Raw genomic sequence first — 23,581 nt, forward strand, 5'->3', positions numbered from 1 at the left:
ACTTCAATTCCTCTCCCGTCTGCGTTCCTGAGTGTGTTGACACAGCGAAACGATGTGATGCATCGCACTGTATGACTAATTAGGATGAATTGATCCATTTAAGCACGGTATCATTTCTGAACAAGCCCATGGGGACTATGTGCATTAGGCCAATCCACTGGCTCAGTAACTCTCTCTGGCAAAAATCTCTCACTCTTCGCTCCTGGCTGTTGCATTCCTGTCTACATTTGAAACCCACTGACTCGCCCTCATTCCTCCTCCTCCATTACAATGTCTGTTGTGTTTTACTCTGTTTTGCTTTATCTGTGTGTGTGTGTGTGTGTCTCTCTATCTCTTTATTTGTGGAGTTAGGCCTGATTCCCATTGTGTAGCTATGTTCTCTGGCCAAACGGACCTCTTGTTCCAGAGTTTTTGAATTCTTCCCTGTCTGTGAATCCTACTGATCCATCAGTGCATCCACCTTATTTTTGCTAAAGAGTTAAAAAGTTTGCATTTTTATGTGTTTGGGGGTTTTTTTAGACTGATTTAAAGTTTTCCTTTATGTTACTAAATGCTTTAATGCACTAATCTAAATGTCAGGTTTAGATTTGATTACTTTGAGAGCATTTATTGGATTTTTTTGGTTATGCGCACATCATTACAGACTAGTATAAAAAGACCTTTCTCACATGTGATTTTCCTATGAATTTACTATACATTTAGCTTTTGTTGTCAAATACATGTCATCACTTTTCCTTTAAAAAAAAAGTTCTTAATCTGCTTTGTTAAACTTCCTTAGTAATGTTGCTAATCTCAAGTGAACTTTGACTCATTTCTAGACTTAAGCTGACCTCAAACTGAGTCGGGTCCCCTTTTTCCCAAGCGAGTCAAACCAGCACCTGAGGGTTTGGGTAAAGAAACCTCACTTTCAAGTCCCCATTCAACTTTAAAAACAGAGAAGTGATTAGTTAAGGGGACTGTCACAAATCTAGGCTCACCTAGTTTAACCCACAGAGGCAGCCATGCAGAAATGCAGAAATCAGCACAAAGCATTATTTAAAAAAAAAAAAAACGGGGGGGGGGGGTTAATGAGTAGCTATTAGAGCAAAGTTGATGTGATTCATACTTACATTGTTTTGCATTATGATGTTAGGCTCCATGCAATCCAAGCCTCCATCATTGAAACCGGATTCAAGACTAATTAGGTCATCAATAACTTCATCCATTGGAAACTAAAAGAAAACAGTGATTTCAGTGTACTCAAGGACAGACTGATGATGTTTGTACGAGAATTTCAATGCTGTCCAATTCGTTTGAAATCTCAACATTCAAACCAGAATAGACAAGGGAAAAAGAGGGAGGAACTGTGGAGAGATTAATTCAATAACAGACGAGCTCTTCGCCGCCATGTTCTCAGATTTGTTAGTGGTGCTGGCGGGAAAAAACAGGCATCTGTTACCAACCTAGTTTCCTCCTTTGAAAGGGGTTCTCTCATCAGAGACTGCATGTCTGAAGTTATTGATGAGCACATCAGAGAGAGAGGGCGATCAATAATGGCATCACTTTGTTTAGATGATTAGTTGGACCTGCTCCCTGCATTAAGATTCAGACCCAATCCAGATAGTACATTTAGTCATAATTGATGCTTCTGAAGTATGCCCTGTGTCAGCTATCCATCTCAACAAAGTGTCAGCCATTATTTATCACCCTTAGAAAGAAATTAGAGGGGCAGCAACAAATCTTTCACAAGTGCTTATTAAAAATCAACAGAGAAGAAAAGCTTTGCTTTAAAGTAACAGGCTGTGCTGAAAGGAAAACCTTGTAAGGATGTTGTGTAATCTACAAAACCCATGAACCACAGTTCATCCGTAAGTGACCCAGTCTGTGGTTCAAAACTTCTGTTTCAATTTCACGGCCGTAGTTCTCTGAATTTCAGTTCCACAAAGTCATGACTGAGATTCTTTCCTTTTTCATGCGTCCACTCACCTCACTGTCATGATTGGCCATCGTAAGCAGGGTAACAGGGCTGTTGGGGTTACTGCTGTCACTGACAGGGGGCATGTGTCCGTTCCTCATGATCGGCACGGTGGCGAGTGTCTGGCCAGGGGTGTGCGGATGTGTCACGGCGTGGCCTGATGCGGCCGAGGAGGCCAGCTTGGAGCCCAGCGTCAGGTACTGCTTCACGGGCTGATTCTGGCTCTGGTGGAGATGGAACTTGGAGTTCTCCAGGTGGCTCTGTACCTGTAGCAGAACAGATCATTCAACAGTTCAGCAAGCTGACTAAGTTAGTCCAGGAAGCGCAAGGTTGGGCACTATTTCCCATACCGCTGAAACAGCGCTGACTCAGAGTATTTGCACAGGGGTTGTCCAAAACAGCTGTTGACTTGACATGAAAAGAATATCTAAAGTAACACACATATCTAGTTTGCCGTGATTAGTCACTTATGCGCAGTAAATTTACAGACTTGCAAAATGTAAGTTAGCACTCATAATAAAGTGAATCATGTACAGAAATAAAAATGTTGAAAGTGTCTTTATGGGAATTTGATCTCATTCTCTGAACTCATTTTCAGTCTAAAAGTTAAAAAAAAAAACCTAAAAGCAAAAAGCTTTTCTTCCCCCCTGAGACTTCAGCTGAATTTAACCAACTATGCAGACTATTTTTACAATCAGTCTTAATATTTAATCTTCAGTTGATCTTGAATTACATGTCAGTACAGCAATAGTCAAGATAACCTTAAAAAAACATTATGAAAGCAGTGTTAAATAAACTTTACCAAGCCGCTCACAATGTTTCTAAAAGTTGGTATTCTTACATTTGAAGCTCTGGTTGCATCCCGCATTGTGTAGTAACTGCAGTCACTTAAGTGTGGCATTCTCAGAAAAGCAGATAATCTTCAAATTGATTTGTTCTGGTGTGGCAGCAGGTCAACTTTAGGGATCCACGGCTGCTGCTGCTGCTGCTATCCTGTTGATCTGGTGACTTCTCAGTGAGTGTCTGTCCCTTCCAGTCTCCCTACCAGCTCTTTATAAAGGGCCCTAAGTGAACTAATTAGGCCCAAAGCTGGGTGTAAGCCTTTATGTTGCGTAGCAATGATAATCACTTCAAACACTGGACTGTTAGATCATCCAAGGTTTGATCACTGCAGGGTATCTGCCTTTAGCATCTATCACTAACTCCCTCAGACCGCCCTTTTCTTTCTGCTTGACCAATCAGTAGTGATCTCCCAAAGTCCACTGCAGCCTGCTGTAGGGGTTGTGGCAGCACAATTGACCCTTGTTCCCCATTGAAGTTTTTAAATAACTCCTCCAATGCCATTTTTAACCAAGCCTTTCAATTCATTCAAGGCTTTTAAAGTAAATAGTTTAGTATTATGCGTTCCCCATACAATAACTGCAGTAAATCTGTTTTGAGGTCTCCTTTGGTGTAAGTTGAGGGCAAATTTAGGAGAGAACATCTCTCCTAAAATATCAAATTTTCATGCTTGTTGGTGCTCACAAAGACGGTTGCTGTCGTGACTTGCTTTATTAGTTTAGGGGCTGCAGAGTATTTAGGGGAGTACATGACGTGTTAGCTGTGATTTAAGAATGGTAGTCTTGTTGACTGTAATAGGTTGGTCAGTTTGCCTGTGTCTCGCTTACTTCCTCCCAAATCTGTTTTATCTACTGGTCAAAACAGCAAGCTCTCAATTATTTTAAACCATGGAATAGATGCTCTTTCAGGGACTGACGGAATCAGGACCCCCCAAAAACTGAGCAACAACAAGCTCAAGAAGCTTCGATTGGCCAGACCAGTATTACTCGAACATGATTTGAAAATGCAGATATTTAATGTGTTCCTAATTTCATGGTAACGCATTTAGATCACAGGCCTTAAAAACAGGTGACAGGTGTCGTTTATGTCAAGATGAGGAAAGCAGCTAGCTTATTTAAAACGCCAAAAAAAAGTATCATCAGCTGTTGGTTAGAACAGTCCAGGTGTTACTTCTTCTTTTACGCTGCCTCAGAAAAAAAAAAATAGTCAGAACTGAGTTTTTATGGAGGTATCCTTTATATCGTCATGCTTTCAGACCTAACTTCTTATTCTTCAAATGCTATCTGGCACACCGCTGCTGAACTGTAGGGAGTTTTTAGTTTTGACAGCTTTAGAATTGGTCTTTATGCTAAAAGTCAGCATTAAATTCCCCCTTGTCAGCTAGACTAGCTGACCTTATTCACGACTCAGCCACCTAACTAAGACCAGGCTCATCACAATACTCATCTTGTCAGTAGTGACTAAGAGTTGTTATCTGAGTTCTCCAGGCTAAACAAGATGCCAGTTGTTAGCCAATCAACATTTTTTTCCACTTTGGATAGCAGGAGGGATGCCAGGACCGCTGCACACCACATCTGCTTTGTGTGACAGCGGATTGTCCTGGTTTCACTTCAGCTTTCTCACTACTGTAAATGCCGGAGACACGCTTGTTATCCACTTAAGGAAATCTGATTAGATTTGAGGAGTAATGGTGCTTCAGTCACCAAGGCCAGCCTCGACAATGGCAGGCCTGTGCATGTGTGAAGCGGGCATGCAGGAAAATTATCAGTGCCCGCCATACAATTGGGTCAGGAGAGAATATAAGAATGTAATCAATCAGGAGTTTGGGCATGTTGTAGCTATTCAGATGCTTCAGTTTTGTTTTGTTTTGGTTGTTTTCCTCTTTTTCGGCACGGCTACCAGCACCTGCTACAACAATCGAGGCAGTGTTTGAGATTATTGGCACAGAGGAGGTCATGTGTTCAGTTTTCTATTTACACACATTTGCACAGTTATTCCTGACATGCAAACCTACATTAGACTATGAAAGCTTTTTGCCTTTTGACTTCATGCACATAGTTTAACTTTAGAACACACCTTCTTGTCAGCATATTTCAGAGTGTTTGAATAAAATAATATATATCTGCATCTTCCTCACTTTTTGTCATTAGAGATATTAGACCACTAAAATAAAAATGCCAAAACCCAGAACGCGCCTTTGTCCCTACATATGTCCTAATCAAATCTAAAGCACTCTACAGTACACGCCCAAGAAATCCCATCGCAAGTGAATACAACTGCAGCTCTTCAACATATCAATTCAAAGCTCTGTCAGGCTTAAAATAAAGCAACATCCCAAACCTCAGCTTCTACTTAGATAGCAGCAGGCCCGAAATTACAGTAACACCTTCGCAGCTAAACGTAAGCCCAGTTCTTTAGCCTCTATTTGTGAGATCCATTTAACAGTGGTGTCATTTACCTCGCGGTTAAGAGGCGTATTTCTTTAGTGGCCCTCTCCCCCCGAAATGCTGCACTCACAAAGCCATTGTACTAGACAACCTTGCAGGTTTTACATCGAAATGCACAAAGCTCTTGCCTAATCCAGTTTCAGTCTTGCCCAAGTTCTCCTTTCACTTCAGAAAAATCCAACAACTTATGAAACACTGGGTGATGGTGACATTAGCTAGCTGTACAAATTATGGGCAAAACCTACTAGGAGTTTTGGATTCATTTCTGCAAAATGCCGCACTTTGCGACATATTGATGCAGATTATAAACATCTAACATCTTGTTTTCCCATCTCAAATGGATGGAGATAAGTTGAAAGTGGAACAAAGCTCTTCCTCGGTCATGCTTACTGTATTTTGCTGAGCCTGCTAACCAGTAAATAGCTGTAACCACCCACTAGATTGTGCAATGTGAGGAAAGATAAGACTGGGATAGCGAACTGATAGCAAAAGTCCCATTCCACGGTGCCTCCATGGTTAGTCTGGCTGTAACTGCAAATGTGTCTTGCGTGCAAACAAATGCACACATAGAATTTAACACAATGTTTTCTTCAGTGTGTGTCATTGCCTCAAAATCCCTGGGCTGTAAATAAGTCATTTCCCCTACCTGTAAAAGTTGGATCTCTGTCAAGGTGATTACTTTGACCACACAACAGCGGCTCATGGCTCTCCAGAGTGGCAGCGTCTCCCACCACGGGAGGTGCAAATCCTTACAGAAGAAGAACAACTGTCACAGCCACAGCGTCGTCTCACACCGTGACAGGAGGAGAAGAAGAGGAAGAAAAAGAGAGGTGCTGCAGCCTCCTTCCTGAATTTTTTTTTTTTCAGAAATATCAGAAAGGAAGCCATGACACATCAGCTTATTTGGGAGCAGCACGAGACGTTTCCTCTCTGTAGCTGTGTGTCTGTGTGTGTGTTTGGTCAAGGAAAAGGCCTGACAGAGGCAGAAATACAGATGGCATTTACAGTAGGGGGTTGAAGTAAGTGTGTCTATGTGTGTGTGCGAAGCCATAATAAGTTGACAGAATGTGAATTCCTGCTTGCTTGTAGATCACTACACTTTCCTGCTTTTCCCGCATAACATCCAGCCTAGCTCAGCGCAGTTTCCTGTCTTCATGACACCAACTTCCCAGTGGAAGTCATTTTATCCACAAAACTGTAGTCACTTTTCCAACACAGGGAAACAGGAATCTTGAGAATGTGTGCAAACATGCTAAAACACACATTTTATTATGTTTTAGTTATTATTAGGCCAAAAATCCTTGAAAAGTCCTCTCTTTAATCCCAAGATTTACAAGTTTTTATATTAGCAGGTGAATAAATCTGAATCAGAGTTGCTCCGATACATGTTCTGGGGTGAACTCCACAATGGTCCTGACAATTTAAGAACTCAAATTTCATATAGTAATTCTTTTTGATTCACTGTAATAAACACATCAGGATTAATTTGAGGACATTGAACATAATGGCTTAAACTGAATCACAATGATTCAATTAAATCAATCCTGTGCCGACTTTGGGTTTTAAAAGTCTTCTTTCAGCAGTTTAAATGCAGCCTGCCCCACACGTGTCTATGGTCAATGTTTTCATTACGCAAAGAATGCCCTTCTTGATGCTACTGTACACAGTAATCTTCTGTGTATATAGTGGATCTAGATCATTTTGTAATATTTATGCTGCACTATCTGGATTCTGTTGCTGCTGTTTGACCATCAACACAAGGCATGCCCATCTCGCCAGCTTATCTGTTGCTTTGTTTTCCTGCACTCGTTTTTGTACTGTTCTAACCATTACCCATGTGTATATTTGTCCACTATTTTGTTTATTTGATGTCTGCTGTATGTACGCTCCATCAGATCTAGGCAAAGATTCCTGGCTGGCCATTTTTGGCTCATCTTGGGGCAAGCCACAAGTGCTCACCTTTGTTAGTCCCCCTTCATAGCATGTTTTAAACATCAGGGACTTCCTGTAAGAGTTGGCCTGCTTCTGAGACAACACTTCAAAGTGCAGCGCCCACATCTGAGGACTGTTTTATCCTGCTAGAAAAGGAATGCATAATGGACACAGCACCACTGCACTTTTAATGATTCTCATATGAATTAAATATTATAGCTATTTTAACTGGATTACATGTGAAACTGTGTGCGAGAGCATGCACTTGTTACCTTGATGAAATATTGAATTTAAGAAAATGGTTCACCTCAGCAGTGCTGCGAAAATAATTAAAATTCATACTTAAAGTAAAGACATCTCACTGTAAATTGATTTAAAGGTGCCCTGTGGAGGTTTGATTGTAAACAAACTTCTTTTTAAAAAAAAAATGCCATCATTAATTACAAAAACACGGGTAATATTTTGAAGCCTGAGAGAAAATGCAATGTAAATTCGTACAGCGCCATTAGCGGTACATAACTACAGCTGTGGTTAAAAAAGAAAAACTGATTCCTGTAAGTACACAAACAAAACCTATTTAATTATATTTGACTGATATAGCAAGCAGAGGACTTAGTTGTGAAACTATTTTCTCTGGTTTTAACTCCAAGTCATATATAGAAAAATATTTTCTTAATCAGTTTACTTAACAGTTCACTTTCCACTGAATTTTGGTTTAAAAATGTAGTGAACTAAAAATATGAGCTACTGTAGCAAAGTGCACATACCTGACATAACTCACTAATAGACTAACAAAGTGTGTATTTGTGGCTGACTCATTTACCTTTAATTTTACAAATGAGTATTACATAAATAGCTACAGTCAGCTGAAGGTCTTCAGAAAGCTGAGAGAGGAGTAGGAGAAAGAGCGACGCAGTGCAGTCTGTCCTCTCTGTCAGTACAGGGTAGATGTAATTAGTCAAAATGCAATAATACAATTTTTGCTGCTAAATCAGTTAGAGCGCATTATTCTTTCTGTGAGCAGTGAAAAAGGAGCCTGTTCACAGGAACACCTGAGAGGTCGCAGACCCTCATGCACATACGCATGCACACTGCTTCACAGACACGCACACAAAGATTAGCTTCAGCTGTGTTCTCTTGAATATCCCGCGCTAGCAAGAACATGAAGAAATAGCACAGAATAAATCCAGGTTTGTAGACTCTGTTTTTTTGTTTATATATATTTTTTTACTTCACAAGTGGTCTACACAAACTGTATATTTGTGAATAAAACCTTTTGCTGTTAATGACACTGTAAAATCAATATTAGCTATTACACAAAAGGTAATAGCTAACATTATTGTTTACATTGGTTGGTTTTAGTTTTTTAATGATAAGACTATAAGACATATAATAACTAAACATTATTTAAAAAAATGTTAAAGTGCACTGTCCTGTTGTTGTTAAGCCACCTAACACTGACCTGTATATTTTTCACACATAAAATGGCCATTTAACTCAGGGGATTAACCAATGATGCGTTTACACAGAACTCATTTTAAATTGTATTTTTAGGCACTTTGTTACTAGCAGCCTGCTGTAAATACACTTCATTTGTTCTAATTTCTTTAGTCAAATATAAGTAAAATGGTAACAGAATAACATAAAATGGTAAATGGCCTGTATTTGTATAGCACTTTTACTAGTCCCCCCTAGGGACCCCAAAGCACTTTACACACCCAGTCATCCACCCATTCACACACACATTCCAACACTGGTGGAGGCAAGCTACAGTTGTAGCCACAGCTGCCCTGGGGCGCATTGACAGAAGCAAGGCTGCCATATCGCGCCATCGGGCCTTCTGGCCAACACAAGTAGGCGGTAGGTGAAGTGTCTTGCCCAAGGACACAACGATGAGACTATCCGAGCCGGGGCTCGAACCGGCAACCTTCCAGTTACAAGGCGAACTCCAAACTCTTGGGCCACGATCGCTATTGCACCAACAGGCTGATTCCCAAAGAGCTAGTAACTGAAATATTGGCATATTGCGATATGATGTGCAGTCTGTCCTTAAAAGATTGTGGGAATGGAACCTATGGAGGACAAAAGAAGAAGTTGTAGGCCTAAAATATATAACAGCAGATGAACAGTATCTATAGGTCCTTAAGAAACAGGGGGAAAAAATCCAGCAAAGACCTGACACAGGACCTGACTGTTGCATATGGCCCTACAGGTGAGCCCTATACTGTTTACTGAAACCTCATCAGAAATGGTCTAATAAAAGGAACCAGGAAGAAATGACTGAAATATGCCACATTACACAAGAACCTGACAATCAGTCATCTGTACAACATAGGCTCTGTCTGCGACTGCATTTCAGCCAGTGGTGTTGTGCAATCTTGTCAAACCTGATGGAAATATTGTATGGAAAAGTATGATCAGGTTTTAATACCATCTCAAACGTATCAAATTGTCAACTGCTTCATCTCTCATCATGACAGTGATGAAAAATTTAACTTCCAATGCAGTAAAAGCATACCTGGGCAGAAAAACACATTTCTATGACACACTGTCAGTCGTGGATTGGCCTCCCCAGAACCTCTCAAAATTACTGAAGCAGTGTGGGATCATCTCAACAAAGAAGGGAAAAAATGCAGCCTAAGAGGAGCTTTGAATGTCCTTCAAGAAGGTTGGAGAATCTTTCCTTAAGAAAACATGAGAAAGTTTTTCTAAGAGAGTTCGGACTGTATTAAAGGATAACAGTAGTCATACCAAATATTGACTCTAAAGCTTGTTACAATGATCCAAACTTTGATTTGGCATGTTTGCATATAATTAAATTAGTGCGGTCAGCATTAATCTCCTTAAAATGACATTAACTGCATTAATCCGGCAAATCTCTGTTAGTGAGTTAGCACGAATCGCCCCATGCGTGTGTGGGGCTGCATGGCATCAACGTGATCGCGAGGTTAGCTCGTTAACATGTTAGCGCCATCCAATGCGGTTATGGCATTAACGTCAATTTAACGAGATTAACACTGACCGCACTAATTTAAATACATAACTACACCTATTTTATAACAAAATATAAAGAAGTGAGATGTAACTCAAGACTTATGATCAGTGTGTCATACAAATGCCATCCATCCACTCCCTTCCTCTTAACCTTATTAGGCTCGGGGAGGGTGAAGCCTATCCGAGCTATCATAGGGTGAGAGGTGGGGTACACCCTGCATAGGTCCCCAGTCTATCGCAGGGCTAACACATAGAGACAGACAACCATTCACACTCAAATTCACACCTATGGACAAGTTAGGTCACCAATTAACCTAACCCCAATAACTACATGTCTTTGAATTGTGGGAAGAAGCCGGAATACCCAGAGAGAACCCAGGGAAATGGGTAGAACATTCAGACGCAAACAGATAGGCCCAGGCCACCTGGTGGATTTGAGCAAGAAACACAGGACAAGTTTTCCTCAAAAGAAGTTTAAACAGAAGCTGTTGAGCAGTACAGAACAGGATTATGGGTAAACTACTGTGTAGTAGTTCTGAAAGGGGAATCTCAGCCTTGACCCTCACTGTCCAGTGAGCTAGAACAGGATAGAGCGATGTTTAGCATTGCTTCTTTGGATGATGTCAGAAAGCTGCACCATAGACAAACTTTAATCTCTCGCTTTGGCAGACGGTGAAAAGAAGCCCCAGTGAGCCCCAGCTATAACTATTAAGATGAAGTCTTATTAAAATTATGCACATGATTGATTGCAAGACAATCCCAGCTTACCAAACTAAAGACTTTTCAGGACTGGATAAAGGATTATAGACAAAATAGTTACAATACAGACAATGAATTAGATTTCCTTAAAAGAAAGATGCGGTTAAGTACGACTGTGCTATCCGACTTTTTTGTAAAGGAAAGATATATTCATCTATTTATCACAAAAAAACTTGACTCACTGTGCCTTTTGTACAAATGCTGCATGTCAAACTGAGTCTAAATACACTTAGTCTAATCAATTAGGAATCTATTCTCTCTCACTAATTCAATCTGTTCTGAAGTTATACATCCTGCTGGGAAACCACAGTAAGAGTAAGTAGGATTTTATTGAAGCGTTTGATCTGTTCAGTTCACAGAGACTCTGACCTCTCAGTCCTCAGTACCAGCTGTCTGAGTGTCAGCAGGCAGAGTGTCTACACCAGGCTGACTGACAGCTTAAATTCGCTACTGGTTTTATTATAGGCATAGATTTTTATGTATCAATTTACCGATTTCAGTCATTTATACCTGATTTGTTTAGCAGATACGCTGAAAATAAAATCAGAAAAATAATCGGTGATTGGAAATCCTGCTTTGAAGACTTGTCATTTCATAGCATGGAGGTTGGTCTTTTACCCACCTCCAACAAAACTTATACTGAAATAACACTTACAGACATAAAATTAGAACCCTTTACATCTGCACTGATGGAAGTTTAAGTTTTAATCTGGATTCTTTGAAGTTTCTGGCTAGATAGTTGCAATTAGTATTAATATTTAGAACAGCAAAAATAACACTCAAAGATCATCTACTGGAATATGTTTAAATCCATTATTTAATTACTCAAACACAGCCCAGCTCATATCTATATATCCGCAGTCCACCCACAATGAGTCTGCATCTATCAGTTTCTAAGAAAACACCCTGAATGAAACTATTCATATGACATGAAGGTATAGTCATGGATGAAGCACAGACTATTGAATTTAATAGTCAGGAAAGAATCGGTAAGAGAAGAGCTGGCCAAAAAAGGTTTAATAATCTAACAGCATCAAGCCTTGTAATCAAGTCTTGGGTAACCTATTACAGAATGATCAACTTAGTCTGTAGTATTCTGAATCAATATAAAAACATTAGGCAACATGATGCAACATATAAGTGGAACATTAGATGTGCTTTTTGTGTCTGAAGATAATGGAAAATACAAAAACTAGATTGTAACTTTTTTCCAACGAGGGTGCACAACATTACTTTGAATGATGCAAGCCAAATCTTTGAAGTCACATGCATAGTGTTTGGCGATTTGTATTTCCTGTCTGGATTTAGCTGTTCGGGGAGTTGCACCTTGTCGGCCCTTTGTCATTTCATCTGGTAATAAAAAAAACGTATTAGCTGAGATGCTACTGTGAACAGAACATGATGACTTTCCACTTATAAATCCACCTACGTTCTTCCACTTATTCAATTCGGGGTCGTGAGGGGGCTGGAGCCTATCTAGTCAGTCATGAGGCAAGAGGCAGGTTATACCTTGGACAAGCTGCCAGTCTGTTGTAGGGGTAATGGAGAGGATCAATTAATCTGATGTGCATGTCTTTGGACACTATTGGATCTATGTAAACCAGTCTAGTGGTTTACATATTTGTCTTGAAAGCCAAGATCCGCTGTTTGATCCTGGGAGGACACACAAATCCCTTTGGGGTTGCGTCACAAAGTCCATCTGGTGTTATAAGACACATTCAAATCAAATGTGTGGGCCTACCCACTTTGGTGACTCCTTGTAAATAAGGGAGCAGCTGGAAGTAGCATGTTTGTGGGAGTAAGCTGGATAGAACCCATACAGGCTTGGGGAGAACATGCCACACAGAAAGGCCCTAACCAGGTGGTGGATTCAAATCCAGGACCTTCTTACTGTGAGGTAACAGCGCTGACCACTGTGCCCTCTGTTATATTGGTTTTTTGGGGGCGAAATCATGGATTCAATTGGACCAGTTACCTGCACCCCACATTTAGCAATTTGTTTAAACACTCTTTCAAGCGTTTAATTTATTCTGTGAGCTACTTTTCATTTCAGCTTACTATTTCAGACGTCTATCTATTAGTTTTTATATAGTAGTGCCCTTCAGGTGGACTGTAGTGCATTGGTTGCAGACTTCAGCATGCATTAAAGAATTGCTCGTTAATTTTAGCAAGCTATTTATCCCATTTATCTGTTATTTTAAGTTATTTCATCTGTGTTTTTACCTTATCATCAATCAGTTTTTTTTAACCAGTTATCTAACTAGCTGTCCCAGGAGAATGGAGTCTTTCCGAGTGGACACTGAGTGGAAGTCAGAGTACACCTTGGAAAGATCCCTTTTAACTTACTGTTTATTTAAGTATTTAAACCATTTCTCCAGTGCTTCTCTGTTCATTCATTCTCAGGAGCAATTTATAGTTCATGTTTATATTTGCCACATTTTTTTAATTAGTTGGAATACTCAAAAATCTTTACATATATCACTTAGTAACTTCCGCTGTATCCCACAGGGTAAACAGGACAGGCCATTAGGGTTTGATGAGTGTTTATTCTAAGTCCTCATAAAAAGGAAAAAACTTTTGATGAACTAAAGTCTTTGGCCAGAAGATCAGAGTCGGAAATATTTCAATATTTTAATATAGTGCTGACCTTTAAAGCTTAATATGGCATCAAAAAGAGGATCTTACTGTTCCTAACTAGTATAAAGCTTTGTGGGCTAAATTTGTAATCTACTGTTCAAAAGCTTTTGGTGGACATATATTGATTAGTCAACCCCCACTCTTCTTCCTTAACTTGATTGTGGGAAATTAAATAATGCAATAGCTGTTTAATGAGAACTAAGCAGAAAATTAAATCAGCTTTGACCTTACCCGAACTAATAATATATAGTGGAGCTGTGGACAAAGAGCTGTTTGTTTGCTCCGTCTGGCTATCTTTGTGTTTTTGCTGTTTGAACGAGCGAGCTGCTGTGAAGTGAAAAGCAATCACAAGCAGGACGCAGCTCTGATCAGACGCTGATCTGCATTTAGATCATATCACATCACCTTCCTACATAACATAATGTGTTTCCATATATGCGCACTGACCAAAATGAAAGTATTTTTTTTTCAAGACTTCAAAAGCAGGCTTTCTCTTTTCTTTTTTTTAAAAAATATCTTTCTTGCGCAGATACTACAGGATCATGCTACACTACGAGCCACACTCTCCCACCACTCCAACTCCTAGTCTGGGGTAAATTGTGTAATTAGCTCTGCCTGAGTTCAATTTATTATGATTTTTTTCATCATTTAGGTACTGCCAGTTCCAAGTGTGTTACAGAATTTCTGCCAGTGCCAACTTTTCCATTGTAGGCTACGATGCACTCCCCTGCCGCTCAAAATAAAGTTCAAATCAACTACAGGTTCACCAGTTTTAAACCTTAAATTTAACATGAATGTTTTGATTTCTGTTACCAACAAAATGAGCTGCTGCACATCACATCGATGTTCATAATGGCATTTGTTAATCTTTCTTGCGTCTTCGCCATATTTTAAAAGTAAACTGGCGCTTTTATTTGTTTTTCTATAACAGACTAGAATACCAAAGGGTTACCAGAATACCAAAGATTGTCTCCTTGCAATTGACATCCGTTTTCAACATTTAGTGCCAGGAGTAGAGGGAATGTGCACCACACATTGAGGTTTGGAGGTGAAGTTTGGGGTGTTAGTGCAGTAGTGTCTGGGATATGAGTTACATGCAGAAGACCAGATTTTGGTCCAAGTCTTAACCAAGTGTTATAGCTGCCAAAGATGTCTTGCAAAGGGAAATGCAACAATCCTGTGCTTTATATTCCCAAATATCTGCCCAAAGCTCCCACCTCAATATCAGGAAGCCTTCATATATTATTAATTGTAGAATGCAGTTAGAGCGTGTTGTTTTACTCTTAAAGATCCTTCAGACATTTTTACAGAATTTTTATATTTAAAAAATCCAAATACAAAGTTAAAAATGCTTAAAACCACACTTTCTTGTCATTGAAATGAATATTAATTTGCTGTATTTTATTTTGACTGTTGGATGTCCAATACCAGTTCTTATACTTACATTCAGTAACTAAGCATAAACACATTTTCACTCATTTTTGTAATTATAATATTGTAAGGGACGGGCGGTTTATTTATTTCTTCACTCCCTGAATACTACTTGCTCATTTCTGCATGCCTCCATTGTCTGTGTTCAAGCATGTGTTGTTGCATTTATTCTACTCCATGGTATTACTGTGTGTGTGAACCAAAATGATTGGTGCTTTACAATTTTCTGCTTCTGTGTGTGAAACTTTTGCGATGTCAGTGAACCAGAAATGACCATGAACCGTTGCTGTTTTACATAATTTATAATCATATATAATCCCTTTCATATCTTTATATACAGCAGGAGCAACATAATTCAAACTGTGCATGTAGAAAGGTGCACAGTACAAAGAAATGACGGATTAAAGGATCTTGCTGGTGGTTATGCATGTTTTAACGTGTGAAATAAAAACTTTGTATACGTATAATTACAGCTAAACATTTTCTGGAGCATTTTAGCCTTATCTTTGTCTGTTTAAACAGCCATATGCCTCATATGATCCCAGAATGTTTTAGAAAATATAACTTTCTTCCACAAATCTTTGGCTATTTTATATTTTATAGGACCCTGAAAGTATGTTTCTCTTTCCATCTCAACTTATGGTAATTATCAGATGTGCTGGCGGAGAATGCGCTTGTGCGAGGATAACAAGACACGACACCAGTCTTTTCATCACAATTGGGAGGTCCACAGACCAAAAGACTCACTTAAAAGGCGTTTTTCAGGGTATTAATTGCTTGACATGGCTTACCCAGGTATGGGAAATCTTTGGTTTCACAGTTAAAAGACTAAAAGAGGGGAATAGACCGTTCTGCAATAGCTAAGAGGATGGCAGAAGTATTTCACGGTGTGTAACACGCAGCAATGTTTTCCAACAAAATCACGTGTTGTGAACAGACAAAGTTCTGGCAATTGAAGTAACTCTCCTGTTATCCTTTGCTCCTTCACATCTCCTTTGGTTATGTATGCAAGCACAAGCATTTCAAGAGGGGTTTTCAGCCTAAAGCCACACTAGCTGGTTTTGACATATGTAAATAAAATGAAGTTTGTCAGAAAAAAAAAAAGATAAAGATAATTTTTTTTAAAAACCCAGACAATTCTCTCATTTAACGATTAACAATATCAATTAACGATATTCATTAAACACATCAGAAAATCTGTGAAGTACAATTACGTTGTTCAGTACTATGATGACAATACTTACACTGACTTAACAGATAAGAAAGTGTGCTAAACAGTTCCTGTGACATTATGACATAGAACAGCACTAAATAACATATAACTACTAAAGAAACAAATTGAATTACTTATTGTCAACATGCTTTATTGTCCATAATCAAAAATGTAAACAAATCTATTTTTCCTATTTACTGTGTTTTTTACTATAACGTAATTCTACCTTGCACGTGTTTACATCAATTCAAAGAAAGCTAGTCAGGATTTGTGAATATTAGCGACCACTAAAGCCAGGGGCAACACTACCGTAGCCCTCATAGTTGCTGTGACAACAAAATAGTGTTCATAACAAGTGAATGAAACAGCAGTAAAGTTAAGCTACTTTAAGGAGATTATCTTTTAATGAGTCTGCAGTGTTTTGCTATGTCACTGATGAGGTAATACTGTTGGCCTTGTTAATTTAAACAGAATTTGACGGAGCCTGATGCCATTTAAATGCACATTATTTACTCTTACTATGCCCTGTACAAACTTCTTTTTATTTAACATTTAATAGAGTCATCAAGTTCTTGTTTTGTGCTATGTGAAACAAGGCTGTTCTTTATGCTAAGCATAAGTCACACAATACAATTATAGTGTTTTAAAGTTAGTGACATGAAGTTATGTAAATGTATAGAGTAAGAGTCCAAATAATTGCTTTGATTTTATTGAGCATGTAGTATAGAACGAGGGTAGTCTTGCTCTGATTGTCTACAGTCTGAATGTTAAACAATAAATAGCGTTTAACATTGTTAAACAATGTAAGCAGTCAATGCACCGCAGTATAGTAATTCAACATTAGCAATTCTGAAAGCTTTGCAGACTCACGCAGATACATCAGCAGAGGTTTACATCAGTATACTTTTGAAAGCATCAATGCAGGGATTGGTGCGTCAGCTTCACTTACCTGTCCGTACCAGTTATATTCCAGCATCGCTACAGGACTCGTAGGACTCACAAACATAAACAGTAAAAGTTGTATGTCTACGTTCTTGCACAACTATTTAAAAATTAAAAAATGAAGTTAAAAATTGCAGTCTATTGCTCTTTGCTCTCAACCTGCCTGTACAACTCTTAGTTTTCCTGTGTGGAATTGATGTTGTCAAGACTTGGAGGGGGGGGCAGGCAAAAATCTAAGCCATTACACACGTTTTTGTACACATGGACTGGCAAGCATATGCACGCTCACTCACACACCCCTGACTCTCCAGTTGAATTTTGGCACTCCCAGGGCTTACAACCTGTTGATAATGAACCTGAACCCATTATTTTGAGTCAATGAATTGAAAGAAATAGGGCAAAGAATGAAAGCCGCAGGGCCAATTAACGGCATTCTTTGATGTATTACCCTCGCTCACCACTCAACCAGACCGCTCTGCGCCTTTTGTCTTTATCCTCTCTGTTATTCATTAATTATTCTGAGCGGGGTCAGAGTTCGACTGGCTAATTGTGCAGACTGTCTCTCTTTGAGGATGGCAAAAGATTCGCCCAACGCTGACACTCCCCCTGACTGTGCCCAGCCACCTTGAATTATGCCAATTATTCCAATTCTTTGATTTTTTTCCCTCCTACTCTCTGTTCCATCATTGTACTCAGCTATATTACTCTTTCTCCCTCCCTCCTGCCTTTTCGTAGTTTAGTCTACATCACTGGACTCTATCTCTCTCTTTCACACACATACACACACACTCAAACCAGTACATAATATTTTGGCAATGATGGCACTTGAGCTGGACAATTAGGGTCTTCTAAGGATAAAATCTGACTCATAATTGAATTATACACTCAGCAGATCTACACTACAAAATGTGTCACACAATCTACTCACAAGAAGAGCACCATTCCGATGTATTAACCCATTATAACACATAAAAGGAAAAGTTTTGTGCTCTTTAAAGTGCACATTTGTTAAGTGTACATCGAGTGTTCTTGCCAAGAATGAGATGACATGATTAATAATGCCACTTTCATAACTGTATCACCAGGATAATAGTAGATAAACACGCAATCTTCCATAACAACAATATAATAAGTAAGCTAAAAAAAAATAGCTGTATTCTAAAGAAAACCAGGCTCATTTTCCCCCATGTTTCTATTTTGTAGGCTAGGCTAAGCTAAGCTTACTAGCTGACCACTGAACTAATATGGAACTACAATACTGAGCAAATCACAGGAATAGGTCTTGTTGGTTTATACACAATTTATAAAATATAATTACTTTTTTTCCCCCCAAGCTTCTTAGACTACCTTCACCTGGAAGACTGAGAACCTACATAGACTTAATTTATAACAGTATGTAGAGACTCTACAGACCCCAGTTAGCATGAAAGCTCATGACAGTGCAATCAGAAACAGTGTCTAGAACACAGGTGGAGATGTTTGGTCATAATGCGCAGGGCCACATTCAAAGAACTCCAGACACAGCATATCAACCAAAAGCAGCCACGGGACCTGGGCACCTAGTATTCAATGAGTTGAAAATGCACTCCTCTGTATTCAAAGTATTCTAGAGTCCAATATAGGGCCATTTGTCTGACAACTAAAGTTTGGCTGAAATTGCATCATGCAACAGAATGGCTGAAAAGAACAAAGACTCAAGGTGTTTAAACTTATTTGCAGTCATTGCTACACCCAATTCCAGTCTTCATTCTGATTAAAATGCTGTGCCAGGACCTGAAGACCACTGTTATAAATGAAAATCTGCAAAACCTAATGAACTGAAACAACTTTGTAAAGAATAGTGAACCAAAATAATGTAAAGCACTTCAAACTGTTGCTGCTATTAGTGGTTCTACAAACTACTGAAATGTGGCCTTCACAGGTTTGCATACAGTCCTGTAGAAATATCACCATCAATCTATTCCCTTGTGTTACCCTTGTTTCTGTATTTTCATTATATGGATAGAAGCATCCCGGAAATAAAGACTTTTTGACATGTAAGGATAAAAAATGGTAACAAAGGTAAAGCAAATGAAGAAGCAAAGGAAATATGTAATCAGGTTAGGTAACATGGCGGCGGGTTTAATTATCTGTCTGGCAATTTCTACTTCTATTCATCTGAACTGAGGATGCAGTGTTTTTGTATCACAAATTTATATATATGTCCCAGATTCACAAATCATTATATTCCATTTTTGACTTACATTTTAAACAGCATTCAACGTTTTGGGGGAAACAGGGTTGTAATAATAAAACAGTTATGATTCTATTAACTCAGTGCTATTACTTTAAAAGCCTACGTTAAATAAGCTTTAGTACTTGCAGTTAATGTCAAGTATCTCTTCAGAGTCTTTCTTCCTTGTTTGTTTTTCAATACATAAGACTATGTAAGATGAATGAAATCCTGTGCTAACCTTTTGTCTCTCAAGTCCTTTTGGATTTGTTTTCTTCAAAGGGAGTCCCATTTAGCACCTCTGGCTATGGTCCGTCCTGAAAGGATAAATCCTCAGGGTATATCTGTGTCACTGATACCATTGGCTAAACACGGTGTCCTCTTCTGACCTCCTTAATTTGGTGTGCGTGAGTATGTGCTGCTTTGCCTATCACAAGTGCTCATCTTGTCTTTTAGCAGGCACAAAAGGACAGAGGGGGCGGTTAACAAAGGGTCTTGATAATATGTTGTAGCTACAAACCCAAAATAGAAAGGAATCAATGAGGTGACAAAGTTTTTGATTGTTTAAGGCCAAGAGTGGTGTTTCCTACTGTCTTTTGACTTGAGGACCCCTCAATTTAGATTGCATCTTGGGATTTCATTCTTACCAGGAAGTTTTTGGTACAAGTGAAATTCTAATTGTGATGCTAAATGCAATTTTTTTTGTTTATTTTATTTTATTTGATTTGATTTTATATGACTGTTGTGTACCATTTTGTCTTGTTTGTTGTCTGCATCCGTGTCCCTTATATTACAGTGATTCATTTGTTGAAAAGAAAATAACATGGCCCTTGTGACATGCATTATGACACATAATGTAATATGTCTCACTACAAAATCCACTTCATGTGCAGACATTCAGATGAATGTTTGAAAGATTAAGATAAATTTATCAGATTCTCTAAACCACATATTTTTTCTCCATTTCCCTTTTCACTTGGCAGAACATTGATCTATTACAGCTTGCAGCAGTGAGCAGCAAGTAGTTAAATCATGTATGTATATATACAGATCACATACATACAGATAAATGTGATAATCTTCCTCCAATCATCTTTCATCAATTAAACTGTTCACTTATAAATCACACCATTTATTATCCATGGAGCACATACATACACAAACATGCAAGAGACTCCCAAACGCCAGCTGTTCTTGCTTCTCCACCTTGAGGGAGACCTCCGGCTTGTTTCCTCGCTCCCACGTATCCCCAAACTCAGCAGGAAGCCCCTACTGGTCCCAATACTGTCCACTTCCCCAGCCACACACTAACACTGCTGCTCTCTTCGTTGTACCTTTTTTGCCCCCTTTTGAATCCTATCAGTGCATGAACTTAGTTTAACTGAAAAAGACTGTGGACTTCACTCAATTGGGCCTAATAGGATTAGGCTGTGGGTATGGGCTGGAAGGTTTAAATGGGAATGGAATTTTGGCAGACACCTGCTCAATCCATTGCATTAATCTTATAAAGGTTATAGACTATGTGGGGGCCCCACTGATGCCCAGAGTTGAATGGTTGGATGAATGGCTGTATTAGGTACGTGGGTTTCAACTAGGATGGCATCAGTATTAGAGGAAGTGCAGCCCAGTGATAAAAGAGGGCATACGTGGACCCAATGGTAGCAGGTATAGAGATCATTATTCATGTAACAGTTATGATTCCATTCATTTAAATGAGATCATAAGAATTAAGAACTGTACTTTTATATACCAAATATATCATTAAGTCTTTCTGTTTATACTAAAAAAAGTTCTTTGAAATTGTTTTCCAATTTTTATGAAAGCCTATAGAGAAAGCTTGGGAACATTCATTATTGTGAGATGTAAACATTGATCAATAATGTAAAACTGACTAAAGCTCAGAAGAAACGTCACAAGTAAATTTTAAATTTCACATGTCCAACGGTTTCCTACTGAATTTTCTCACCGCAGATACATTGTTTGAGGTTATTTTAGGATGTTGCAGTTCAATCCTGTTGGATGCTGCTATGGAAACCTTTGTGTTTTGAAAGCTTGAAATATGAAGTAATGTTGTAGATATGATTACAAAAATAGCTTCTTGAGAGTTCCAATTCTACATCAGAAGTAGCCAATAATAGATTAAGCATTACTCTGTTTAAATCTTTTACACTGAACATTACATTACAGAATGTAATTACGTTGCAGAATGACTTAGAACTTTGATCATTTTAAAAATAAGCTGAGAAGTCTTATTCTATTATAAACCCAGACATTCCCTATTTTATTTTTAGATATGATTAAAGATTACATGTTAATATTATCAGTTATGTTGAACATTACAGTCTGACTGGTTTATCAGAGGTATGATTTTCCTAAGCAAAATGGCATTTACAGTGTAAGATTATCTATCTATCCATCCATCTATCTATCCATCTACCCATCCTTCCTTCCTTCCTTCCTTCCTTTCCTGGAATGTCCACACCTGCCACTCATTTACAACATTTTAAAATACTTTTAAAGAGCTCAAACTCATATCAACAAATAATGCTAAACATCTTGGGTGTTCAAAATTACATAAATAAGTCTCTTCATATCCCAAATAATTACAGAGTGTTAGCCAAAGCACTCAGCCCTATCAAAGGGGACTTTTTCACTTTATGACAATATTGGTATCATATTATTCTAATGGCACAACAATTACAATTAGTTGTTAGAAAGTTATATGAACATATACTAATCGGGGGAAAAAATCTAGCTTAGGCTTCAATTCACAAATTCACTTCATTAGGTCAGAAATGCCTGAAGGACTGCAGTCACAGAGACTGCCAGAGGACATGAACCCACTCATTGTCACGGGAAACAACACCATAAAAGTAAAGAAATGGAGATAGATAAGAGTGGCACAGGGGAGAAAATGGCTTGATGTGGTTCATGCTCTTAAGATAATTACCAGCAGTTACTGTCTCTTAATACACTGAAAACAGTGGCTTTTTACCATGTCACTGATCACTTTACTGCTTGACTCACATAATACCTAATCACTTCAAGACAAACCGTTTAAATATGTGAGGCTTAAAGAAAAATTTTGGAATTAAATTATATTTTTTAATCTTTGTGTGAAACAGATATGTAAATCAATATGATTATGCATGCAGACTCAATGGGTTTGATTAATGAAATAAATTAGCGAGTAACTCACAGCACTTCAAAACCTACAATCAAACTAAAACCACTAGATAAAGATCAAGACTGCTAAAGTAAATTCACAATTTAAAACTTTAAAATTGAAAAAAGTTGAGAACAAAACAAATAATTTTCAAAAATGTTGAAGCTCTTGTCATTCTGCCTTTTGAACTTTGGGTTGTCAACACTGGAATGATTACAGGTTTGCTGGCACAGATTTACAGGGAGCACAAGACATTTGTTCTCAAGTGCAGCATCTTCACGTACTTGCTAGTATTCTTGCAGCATCATTAACACATTAGTCAGTATCTTAACACCTAATAACAGGTTGTAAAAGTCTTAGAGTGCAGTTGATCCTCTTCATTTTTAATCACCATTCTTCCCAGGGGTGTCATACCAAGTCTCAACCAACACCTCATAATGTCTTTCCCGGAGGTCTCTACATGTTTCTGGATGCTATGAATAGCTTTCTTGGTGGCCTTAAAACTCCCCTCCCACCCCACCTAGAGGGATTATGATATGTTTTAACCAGAAGTGGTCTGTGCTTTCTTCTTTGTGTCAATTATTGGGACAGTCTAATGAATGGCTTGATCTGTGGTGTTGTAAGAACAGTTGGTGCAGGAGGAGATCAGGGGCAAGCTGGACAGGTGGTGATGTGTGTGTGTGTGTGTGTGTGTTGCACAAGCTGGAGTTAGTTATTTTCAGTGTGAAACACTGAAGAAATGAATGTGAAGCATTTAGAGGGTCATTCTTGTCTAATCCTATTAGTGTCTTAGAGCTCTTTTATATCAGAAAGGGTCAAGGAAAATACCTCTGTGGGAAAAATATCACAAAGATAGCAATTTCATCACTAAATAATGCAGAAAAAAGAAGAAGAAAAAATACTTTTACTCATAAGCAATTTGAAAGAAACAACAAATATATTCTATTTTGGTTTATAAAAATAATTATATGTCCATTTGAGCTCATCTGCATCTGTGAGTATGGATTAAACCAGGTTTGTAATTACAAGGAAACTTTTGATATTAACTCTGTGC

At 38.5% G+C, this 23,581-nt stretch overlaps 1 protein-coding gene across 5 annotated transcripts in view; it reads right to left on the minus strand.

Annotated features, from left to right (window-relative positions):
- The window catches only part of tfec (transcription factor EC), a 34,412-nt gene that overhangs the window by 5,617 nt on the left and 5,214 nt on the right, over window positions 1-23,581 (minus strand). For 2 of the 5 annotated variants that reach the window (XM_035908542.2, XM_035908536.2), the window contains exons 1-3: window positions 2,796-3,065; window positions 1,966-2,220; window positions 1,110-1,211 (exon numbers count right to left, since the gene is read on the minus strand). In XM_035908542.2, the coding sequence (XP_035764435.2) occupies window positions 1,110-1,211; window positions 1,966-2,220; window positions 2,796-2,855 (417 nt within the window). In that variant the 5' untranslated portion in view covers window positions 2,856-3,065. Of the gene's footprint in view, window positions 1-1,109; window positions 1,212-1,965; window positions 2,221-2,795; window positions 3,066-5,887; window positions 6,024-23,581 lie in introns of those variants that run through there. The other 3 variants (XM_035908540.2, XM_035908534.2, XM_035908547.2) reach the window with 3 other exon arrangements.

This window comes from Neolamprologus brichardi, chromosome 17, assembly GCF_056152115.1.
Source record: "Neolamprologus brichardi isolate AB-2024 chromosome 17, ASM5615211v1, whole genome shotgun sequence".
Lineage (NCBI taxonomy): Eukaryota > Metazoa > Chordata > Actinopteri > Cichliformes > Cichlidae > Neolamprologus > Neolamprologus brichardi.